This window comes from Lolium rigidum, chromosome 3, assembly GCF_022539505.1.
Source record: "Lolium rigidum isolate FL_2022 chromosome 3, APGP_CSIRO_Lrig_0.1, whole genome shotgun sequence".
Lineage (NCBI taxonomy): Eukaryota > Viridiplantae > Streptophyta > Magnoliopsida > Poales > Poaceae > Lolium > Lolium rigidum.
The window spans coordinates 274,794,978-274,806,676 of NC_061510.1; the positions used below are offsets into that span (position 1 = coordinate 274,794,978).

Consider the following 11,699-nt stretch of genomic DNA (forward strand, 5'->3'; position numbering starts at 1 on the left):
AACCAAGATCTGATGAGGTCACTTGCAAAGATTTATGAGTGGGATGGAGCACATGTTCTCTTCTGCATGGTGCACACCATCTTAGCGATTATTTGACATACTCCATGTATGAACACCATGCGGTTAAGTTATATACAGGATCATTAGATTGCAGTATTATCCTTAGGAAAAATAAGTTCAGTTTATTTGCTATGTCGAAAAAATGTTTCAAATTCTTAATGCGTACAGACAGATATAGATTTGTTAAGTTGAATCTGTTTGTTTTATTTTTTAAACTATTTGTGTTATGTATAGATAATGTATTTCGAGTGCTTTATTTTGTATTTGAAAAATTATATTGTGTGAAGGTCGAATCTATTTTCCACAAAAAAGTATGCCCTAGAAACTATTTATTAATGTTTTACATGAGCACATTCAACTTTCTATTACAATATAGCAATGACATGTGTGTCCATATCAAGTCTTGTTTGCAACAAGTCGACGACGAAGCTCTCCAAGCGCCAAGATGGGGTATATGTTGCGGTAGTTCGCATAGTTAAAGTAGAATGATGAGTTAAAGCATCCAATATGCTCCTGAAATAAAACATGGAAAACGATAAGATGAAATTAATTGATTACTCTAGATGATTATTTAACCACGCAGTAGCTTCAAAATTTAGGACGGTAGCACTCACACTATAATCTCCTACGTTGATCGGAATTCTATTCAACACCACATACAATTTCGAAAACTTAATAATCAAATAGTTACGAGACAAATTTTATGCCTTGATGATATATCGTAGAAGGAATTATTGTATTATTTTAAACATCCATGAACTTCATAGGAAGAAAATAGATCTGGTGTTGTTTAAAATTTATTACATGGTATATGATAAAGTGAAGTGACCTTATTTGCAACATACTTCGCATATGAAAGGATTTATACTTGAGTGGTGTGAATGCATTACACAATTTATCCAAGGGGGTTGTGTGGGAATAAAGGTCAATGATGATATTGGCCATTATTCTCTGACTAGAAAAGGTTCGAGACAAGATATTTGCTGCCTCCTATGGTTTTCAACATTGTTGTGGATATCTTAGCTATCTTTGATTGCCAGGTGAAAGGAGGATGGTCAAGTTGGTGGCATCGTATCACATCTAGTCGAGGGAGGGGTCTCAATACTTCAATATGCGGATGAATCAATCATTTTCGTGGAACATGATTTAGAGAAAGTGGTTCACACCGAATTGATCTCGAGCATCTCTTAACAAATATCTATTCTCCAAATTAACTTCTGCAAGAGTAGATTTTTCATTTTGCAAAGGCTAAATATGAGGAAACCCGTCATATTTTGTTGTTGTGATTTTGGATGCTTACCTTTTAGGTACTTGAGGGCCCCTATCTTTGATTAAAAAAAATAGAAATTCTGAATGGTATCTAGCTGAGAGCCATTTTCAAAAGAAGATTGGCAGCTAGAAAATAATGATGCTTTCATATGGAGATTGTCTAATCCATATCAGTTTAGTCTTAAAGAGATTTCAAATGTTTATGTTACCCTTCATATATAGAATTACAAAATGGGCACAAAAGTGTCTCGACTTTACATATCACGGAATTTGTGGCAAATAGATGAGAATAAACATGAGTATCGGTTTACTAAATGGAATTTTATTGACATACCTAACGACCATGGAGGCCTAGGTATTGATGTACTTGCTATTAAAAATAGGTGTTTACTCTGCAAACGAGATTGTTCAAATTTCTGAATGAAAGGGTTGTATGATGGGAGCTTCTGCATAACAGTACTTCAAAGTAAAACCTTGCACAAATGCAGGTGGACCAACCAATTCTCCATTTTGAAATGGTCTCATGTGAGTTAAAATGATTTCTTTAATAGAGCCAACTTATTAAACTTGGTGATGTCTCAAGAGCTAGATTTTAGGATGCTAATTGACTAGGTGATTCACCTTTGGCTCATCAATATCCGTCATTATAAAATATTGTGCAATAGAAAGATGTATAAGTTATCCACGATTTTAATGAACATAGGCTTCAGACGAACATAACTCATAACATGTATTGTGTTTCCTGGTCCTGGACGATCCGTAGGGGCTTAAGGTTACTTGATGCAACCGGTATCTTCTGGTTGCTTAGGAAATATTCAGACGGAGCTGTTTACTAATATAATAGTACATAGTTGTTGGTCGCTTGATATTCTAAGTGTATCAACCTTAACGAGATCATTAATTGATGAAGAGGACACGGTTATACTCCCCTTTAAAAAACAATACTTCTACGACAAATTTTGTTGCACTAATATTACAAAGGATTGCCAGATTTGTTGTTTTTATGTTTTCTGACAAACAATATCATCATTGCAAATCTTAATTACCTGTTGGGGAAATTCACCTGTTTCTAGTTGCATGTTGATCAATAGTCTTGCCGCGCGAAATAGTGGTACATGATCTCGTTCAACCTGGTTAAATACTTGAATATTAATTTCTTGTGTAGGAAAATAAAATTTAATAATAGTAATAAAATGTTGGGATTATTTTTGTCATGAGGACACATGTACAACATTCTTAGATGGAGAAATTGAACTAACCTGCCCAGCATAAATCAAAGCAAGCATTGCAAACGAAGTGTTCACAACATTAGGATAACCGCTATCAATGTAGTCCTGTAATTTGTTTGTTAAAAAACATAAGAACTCTGATTTTGACAATTATAATGGGACCAAATTAAATGTACACTTATAAATAATATTTTCACAAGATATTTCAAATATAGTCATGTGTTTCATATTTAAAATTTATTGGTTTAGACGCCCTAATTAATTTTCCGCAAAATTTGGTACCGATCTAATTTTTGTTGTTTGGAGAAGTAGTTGGCTTGTAGATAGTAGTACACATAAGGACAACAAAAGTATTAAATAACTGAGTTTTTTTTATAATTTTATTATAAAGAATTATTTACACAACTATGTTATATAATGTTGAAAATAACAAGGTATTTGTTCCGGCCAATATAGATCTTGAGGTGGAATTGTATAGAGGCTTATATTGAGTGAGAAATTTTCAAATGCGGTGATTCAGTAACAAGATTTATTAAGGGGTGGAGTAGGGTGTACTTTTGTATGATGCCTATTTCGATTTCTCCTAGAACAAACGGCTCAGTAATTCTAACAACATGAGAGGTCTTATAAAACCTATTTCCATATTTCTTAGTCAAGCCATATGAGCAAAATTATAGTGTGAAACTATCATTTTGGAATTTCCCTTCTTTGTACGGCACATACTGTAAAATTGGTATGACGATTCAATGCATCCTCATACATTGTTATCTATTTTTTCTCCATTGTTTGAAGATTTATGTTGAACAGTTAAAGTCTTAGGTTATATTTGGGTTATCCTATACTACCAGTCACACAACCAAATGTATTTTCCTATTAAAATGATAATTAAGGATATCACCTCTTTCTCACTGGAAAGATAGCTTTCTCCCCATCCACCTGTGGTTTGCTGCTTTGATAGCACAAAGTTGCATGCTTTCCTTATGGAATAACTATTACCATAAGTTCTTCCAGCTTCTACTAGTCCTCTTACCGCAAACATGGTTCCATAAGTGAAACATATACCCCAAGAGCCATACCTAAAAATTAAGTATTGATTATAGCGCAAAATTTTGTGTCCGAAGTTAAAGTAATTTATGTAAAGTAAATGGCCTAGGATTACTTACCATGCACCATCTTTACGTTGGTTGTTCTCAATGAACATGGTTGCATTTGTAATACACATTTCTATCTCTCTTTTGCGGTATTGCGTATGCGTCTCCTTGAAAATAATCAAAGCATCAAGCACGGATGATGTGCATTCAACAGATCTACCAATTATTTATGCGCCTTGAGTCAGTTAAGTAAATAAATCATAAGATCATAAGAATAGATATTTTTATGTCTAAACATATCCAAATCCCTTACGGATAATCGATCACAATGTTTCGGAAGCTCTCGGAAGGGTTAAGAACCTATGTTGGCAAATAAAACAATATGTTACTATGTTTAATAGAGTGATATGTGGCAGGGAATTAAGTACTGGAAGGGCAAGTCCCGGTACGGAAGACTAGATATATGGCAACACTTTCAACAAATTCTGAACTAGTAAGCATTGTGATACATATAAGTTTAGTTCATTAGAGTACGATATTTTTACGTACCTCCAACCAAGATACAGTTCTCTTGCATTCGTATGTAGAGAAGGTGCCATCTTTATTCTTTGTAGGAAAAAATGGAAAATTTGCTATTAGTCTTATGGTATTTCCATTAATGTAATCATGGCTAATGACTAGACGATTCAAGTGGACGGTGCGTGGTTGTGCTTTATTCGTTGTTATCTAATTTAGTTTCAATTTTCTAGGAATGTACTCTTAATTTTGGAAACAAAATATTTTTTTTCCTCATTATATATGACTCCTTATTAAAGGACAAAAAACCTACACATGATGTAGTACCAATATTAATAAGTAGTTGCTTTGTTTGATGACATAGAACTAACAATGTGTGCATAACATTTGTAGGTATAGCATGTGAACATTTTGTCATACGTATATAACATGGATTGTTGGAGTGCGACAACATGATACAAAAATAAGGTCAAGCCAATTTTCTTTGGTTAAGGGGGCATACCATGAAAGAAAGGATGCAATCAATTGAATCATACAACCTTTCTTGTGTTATTGGATCACCAACAATGTCGGAAGAAATATTTGATAAGAGCAGCAATGCCTAATAGAAAATGTGATTCTGGAACCTCATGTCCAACCATCCATGAAAAATTTAGTTACAAATTATATGAAGTTAATAGACAACAATACTATACCTTAACAACTTCCGCAGTGCAATCAGACACTGACCAACCATTGTCAACTGATGAAAGTGTCCACGAACCTTTCGATCTATGGCGATAATAAAGTTCGTAATTTGGATGGTTGATAAGAACCTTCAAGTATAATAAATAAAATTTTAGGATTTTTGTGAAAATATTGCTCAACAAAAGATTGCAAAAAACAAACCTGTGATTTTTTCAGGAATTCGTGAGCCTTTTTTAGGGTTGGGCCAAAGTCGCCAATAAGGTTCTCTGTTGAGCAATATGCTTGGATTATGAAAGCTATTTCCCAGCTATGGCATCCATCATATACCTATTTGTATAAGACCATAAAGCAATCATTTTGCCATATTTTTTTTTTGAAATGTCATGTTTTATTATAGGACTTATTAGTATGAAACATGAATTATATATTAATTAGAATGTGTATTCATATCATCGTAAGCAATATTTTATTCAATTCATGTACATCAAGGTACACCTACGAAAGTTAAACTTTTGGTTAGCCAAGATTGCAATCGTGTAGCTAGTAACAAGAGAGGTCAAAAGATCAAAATATATTAAATCTTGCTCGGATATGAATAGTGCTTCATTTAATAATATCTATTGCATGTGAGTTCATTACCTGCAAAGAAACTACTTACAATTGCAAGGCTTATAAACTTTTATTTTGAAAAATATGTTTCTCCATGATAAGAAATAATTGCTATAAAACTCCTACACATGAAAAAATCGGTCACCTAACGACTCTGCATTACATCATGAAAAGTACCTGAGCCTTCATGCCGTCTTCTGCAAGCCACAAATAGTCATAAATCCTAGGAAGATGTTTTTGGAAGGCTTCTGAATTTTTGTTTTCTACCCAGCAACAAATCATATTCAATGCCTAATGAACAAACACATGTCATATAATTTGTATGAATGATTTCCAGATTTTTCATAATAATATAGGTAAACATAAAATTCATGGTATGTTACCTTGTTAATAGGACAAATGCAAAGATACTTGGTTGTTTCGTCCTCATAATGGATGTGTTCCATGAGGTTAATCAAAGCTCCCTCTCTTAGCTTGTTGGCGGGCCAACAATTCAATATTGGCTCTATAAATTTGTTAAGGAAACCAAAAATAATGTTTTGCACATTTGAACGGGGATAATGAAGATCCTCCTATAATAACATACCAAACTCATGCGTCATACGTACAAGTACAACATATTTTTAATAAATTTCAAAAGTTTAGAGATTACCGAAGCGACATATACTTGATGAATTAATAAAGAACGAAAAGATTAGATAGTTTCTAACAAACCTTAGCACAAGAGTCGCGTGCCTTGTCCCAATTAATACTTTCATATTGTATGTTATATAGGTCTTCTCGTAGTGCTTGTATTGTTGGAGTAATGGGCCCAACAAACTTCTTCCCATAAAGATATGCCATTGACATGTACACCAAACGGGTGAAACACCAAAATCGACCTGAATGTAACTTTTTATCTTCTTATTCATGTCATTAGTGATGGGTACGGTAATACAACGAAGTATATATACCATGTGGAAACATATACATCGAAGCAGATTTATGTAAAACCTATTTTTTTCTATTATCCTTGTATTCAGAAACTCATAAAATTATATTGCTTAACCCACCATTTACCTTTTTGTGAGTAGTGAGTGTAATCTCATTCCTTAGACTACAATATTTGTCATTGGGGTTATAGAAAATTATATATTTTCATGTACAACGAAATCATATGGTTTATTCAACAAAACCAACTCATTGTTAAACATAAAAATAATAATTTATTTCTAGCAGATAATTAATTATTGAAATTGATCTTCATCGTGCGTCAAATACCCTTTCTTAATGTTCGACACCTTGACATACGAAGCATACATACCTGGGTGGATGGGAAGAAAGTTTGGAACCAACCACAATTCCGGAATAATTGGATTATTTCCTGACCAATCATACACGCCAATTATCTGTGAGGGATACACGGGTTGCTTTACATTAGTTCCGATTTCAAGAAGAGAACTAATATGTTCTCTATAATTTATCACAATTACAATAAACAAGGTAAGTTGGTGGGTACTCAATAAGGTTCCATCCTCTAGGCGGGCTCGTACATATTCAAATTTAAAAAATATTCATCTAAGTTAAACAAAATTTGGTTCAGATAATGTTTAATTAATTTACCACTTTTTACAAAATTCTCATATTATGGCGATGTATAGAATAATGTTGTTATAACAACAATAACTGAAAATTGCAACTGGGCTGCTTTCTAGCTACTGGTATTCCTCCATGTAATTGCTAAGAACATAAATTCTAAATGGTTTTAGTTGTCCAAAATACAATATGGAGGTGACCAAGGCAAGCCAACCTTACATTGTGAATGTATTGTTGCATTGTTAAATTCATTTTATTCTTTTCTACAATACAGACAAAATCGCATACACTTACCGAGAGCCATACTTTGCCCCATTGGGGAATTGCAGTTGCACTTCCATGTGAGAAAATCCAAGAACGCCCTTTAGCCAATGCATCATTATCACCACCTTGCTTCTCACCAAGAAGCACTAAGGCTGCATAATTCATACATGATCCAAACATGGTACTTGGTCCAAGGATCTGCTTTCCCCATCCTCCGTCCTCGTTCTGCAAAGTTGAAAATTATTATCTTATTTATATTTATATTTTTGTCAACAGCACACATCCATTTCTAGAACCAAGATTATATACAAAAAATTCCTTGCCTGATGATTGTAAGTGTACCGACATATCTCACGCTGATGTTCCGGTGATAATACAGTGTCAAGTGATCCAGTAACATGTAAAGAAAATATCTGCATGACAAACAATAGATGGAACAATGTAGTGGGAGCATTAGATGTGGACTTGTCCATTGCAAGAGGAAATATGGTTTAAAAAATAAAAATTTCAGTTAAATGTGAATTTTGCATCAGGGTTTTGATGATTTCAACTTTTATCATATTTGGCAAAACAGTATCGTTTGTTTTTTTTTTCGATATGGGAGCATAGCCCCGGCCTCTGCATCAATAGATGCACACAGCCATGTCTTTTATTAAACAAAGAGTTGAAAGTGTAAACTTATTACAATCATGCAGTATGTAAGGTCGCAACAAGGACCATCGTTTGTTGTGCCAATGTATCACATAAGATCGATGTACATAGTAACAGATCGGTTTATGTGTCATATTTTTTCTACAATTTGTTATGGTTTCACAATGGACCCAACACCTCTCTTTATCTTGAATAATGAAGATGAAGCATACTGCAATTAAAATTTACTCGAAAAGAAATACTTACAATAATCGGCATAGAGAACAAAATTCCACCATATTCACCAGGCCAATGCCCATCATGTGCTTGTAGACTGGAATATTGAACTAGAGCTCGCCTCAACGAAACAGATAAAATTTCGTCCGTGACTTCCGTACTCTTTTCAAGCTTCGTTGATGGAGAAGTGAGCGGAAGAGGGTTTAGTTTTGAATACTGCAGCACCACATGGAATTATTGGCAAAATAAAAGATGGAAAACACTATGTAGAAAGCAAAACAAAAATGTTTCTTTGCGGGGTTAAAGGGATAAAGAAAATGATAATTAGCTTAGAGGGTCACTAGAAAACACTATTGTAGGATGGTTTGCGCATAGAGTACATAAGAGCATCTCCAGCCGTGTCCCCCAAAGCGGCCTCCAAAGGGATTTGGGGCGCACCGGACAAATTTTATTCCCAGCCGCGCGTCCCAAAGGTCATTTCTGTCCGGCGCGGCTCAATACGGTGTTCGGCGCCCTAAGCCCGTCCCCGTTCCACAGGGAACGCTTTAGGCATGCCGGACACAACAAAATGCGAGATGGGGAGTGGCAGGACCGACGCGTCAGCGATTCACAAACGAAGCGTCGCAACTTTGCCTTAATGGCGATGGAGGGAAAGACGAGACGTCTCGTCGGCGCCGCGCAGCCTCCACGCGTCGCCGGCGTGCGCACGCCACCGCGTGTTCACGCGCTTTCTTCCCGCCGCTTCTAGCATCTTCATGCGCTATCTTCCTGCCTCTTTTGGCAACGCCGACGTCTTTAAAAGGTCCCCCCCGCTCAATGGTAGCCACCACAGCCGCCGGCACCCCTTTCTCCTCCGCAAGCACAGCCCTCGTCGCAAAACACCACGTGTGCAACAATGAACCGCCCCGGCGCCGGCCAGTTCCCTCCACGACCGTCTCCACCACCACCTCCAGCACCTCCAGCACCGCAGTTCGATATCGACCCAGAAGCAACGGAGAACGAGGCGTGGGAGGAGGCAGCGTTGTCGGACACCATAACAGTGTTCGACGTCGCCACGGCGGAAGAGGCGCGGCGGCGCCGGACGGAGGAGATGGGCGAGTGGTGGCATGCAGAGCGGCATCGCCTGCACATGGAGAGGCATCTCTAGCACCGTGAACGGTTGTAGGCAATTGAGCAGCGGCGGCGGGAGGCGGTGGAGCGTCAGCAGCGGTAGGCGGCGCTGGCGGCAATGGAGGCGGCCTGGGGGCGCGGGCGGATGCGTTGGCGGAGGAGGCCGATGCGTTGGCGACGCAAATGGAGGCACAAATGGAGGAGGAGGAGGAGGAGCAGGAGGAGAAGGAGGAAGACGACGACGACTTCGAGTGGTCCGACGACGAGGGGCCGCACCCGGACGAGGTGGCGGATCAGCAACGAGCGCTCGTTGAGTCCTTCGAGTCAGAGAAGAAGCTCAAGGACGACGTCCGTTCCGCAAAAACGAGCAGATTCGCCGTGCCGTTGAGTTCTCCCTCCAGGCGGCGCAGCAGGGGAGGGCAGGCGATGACGCGCTGATGGAGCAGCGACGTCTGCTCGCCACCGTATGCAGGGAGAGGCGGCGCGCGGAGCCGGTGCTGCGGCGGAGGGGAGGCGACGACGGGGCGGGGCCATCGAACGCGCCATCGGGCGGTCAGTAGGCTAGGGTTAGATAAAATCTAGCCATTTTCATTCAGACTTGTAATATATAATCAAATTTAAATGAAAATCTTTATTTCCGTGCACTTTTATTTATTTAGGGGACGTGTTTGGGGGACGCGGCTGGGGAGCGCATCCCCCAAACGCGACACAAAGAAAACGCGTCCCCCAAAAGCTCGATCCGACGCACTTTGGGGGGCGATTTGGAGGGACGTGGCTGGAGATGCTTTAAAGGTTTCATTTTGAGCCTGCATGCGGTTTTCTTGCATTCCATAGTGAGAAAAAGTTACTTGGGTGAAAAATGAAGAAACTAAACCGTAACGCGGTAGGGTACATGCATATGGGTTGTTGCCAAATCTTAATATCTGATGCGGCAGGCTGCATGCGCCCGATGTGGTTGACGGAACCATCGTTGAAGAACCAAAAAAGAAGAAGATAAAGCATATATATCTGATCCATGGTTCGGATGCCAGTCGGTTCGTACCTGCAAGCGCAAGAGAAGGTCCTGGGACTCCTTCCTCTGGAACCGGTGCTTGGTGAAGTCCTCGCGCAGCCTCTCGACCTCGGCGCGCTCCTCGGGCGTGCCGGCGTCGTGGTCGTACTCCCACACCTGCCGGCCTAGGAACCCGTTGGCCGACCATAGCCACGGACTGCTGCCCTCGCCGGTGGTTAGCCTCCACATTTTCAGGGACGAAAGCCTAGATAAACTCAACAACGTATTGGTCGATGAACAACGTCTAGTGTGCACTCGGAATCAATAGATGGACACTCGGAACCCGCAGGTGTAGGTATCTTATGAGTCCAGCAGGCATGTGGTTTTTATTGGTGTTGGGGTTATTAAGTCATCCATGTCTGTTGGCATCAGTGTCTAAAACTATCGTTGCAAGAGAGATTTGCGATTTTTTTGCCAACTTAACGGTTGCCTACGCTGTACCTTGCCCCCTAGCTAGTGTCATGGCCTGTCTTTCTCGGTGCTATGTTTGGAGTGTTTAGTTCGTATCGCTTTATCGTCTCGTGTGTTTGTTAGAATGGGTGCGGCTCTGTTATTTAGTTATCTATTAGGCTTGGGTGTTTGGATATGTGTGGGTGGGTTGTTTGTGTAAACTTGACCCTGTTGTTGTAGGTATCACCTGATTTTCTCCTAAAATCTAGACACTTTCTTCTTAACTAATGAAGTTTTTACCTCTGTTTAGAAAAACGCATTGCAAAAGATACGCCCATGCAGACAAATCAAATAAACACAAAGGCCTTCTTGCGTACTATTTCGTAAGTTGTATTTTGCTGCACAAGGTGCAAGCGGGTTGCGCTACGTCACACATCATCGGAGTTTTTTTTAGATAATGGAATATATTAATATCAAAACATACCAGTTACACCTAGCCTCTGCAATAACGTCTCATGCACACAGCTAAAAAAGAGTAAAGAACTAAAAGTCCCGCTACAGCATTCCAGACCTAGCAACAGAAATACAACCACTACCGTGACAACACCTGAAATACAGACTCTCCAAAAGCGACGCTTCCAAGACGGGAACAGTTCACCAACACCGTCGTCGTCCGACCAAAGGTCTTATGTTTTCACCCTGAAGATAGTCCCCACTCTTAAAAAAATGCCTCCAACAAGGTCATTGTCAGGCACAGCCAGTTAAGGCCAGACCATGGGTTTTCACCCTGAGAGGTAATTCTTTGAACTTCACCTGTGCTGTCGCCCCCACATACATACCACTGCTGCGGAGCCTGGAACATCAAGAAAATCCCTTAGCATCACGGAGACTCGAACCTCCTTTAGCTAGTCCACCAATCCGGCCTTCATGATATTCCTTCTTCTGATTTCACCATAGATCAAAAAGACACCTGATGTCAAC

General features: G+C 39.2%; 1 protein-coding gene across 1 annotated transcript; it reads right to left on the reverse strand.

Moving 5' to 3' along the window:
- Positions 1-456: 456 nt before the first annotated feature.
- On the reverse strand, positions 457-10,517 carry LOC124699528 (achilleol B synthase-like). Its single transcript, XM_047231818.1, has 18 exons — positions 10,320-10,517; positions 8,198-8,383; positions 7,624-7,713; positions 7,331-7,525; positions 6,765-6,849; positions 6,176-6,342; positions 5,845-6,033; positions 5,639-5,752; positions 5,054-5,179; positions 4,861-4,980; positions 4,668-4,766; positions 4,199-4,255; positions 3,963-4,009; positions 3,722-3,865; positions 3,457-3,634; positions 2,589-2,663; positions 2,376-2,459; positions 457-573 (listed from the first exon to the last, which is right to left on the reverse strand). The coding sequence occupies exons 1-18, from the start codon at positions 10,515-10,517 to the stop codon at positions 457-459; spliced, it is 2,271 nt and encodes a 756-aa protein (XP_047087774.1).
- Positions 10,518-11,699: the final 1,182 nt, after the last annotated feature.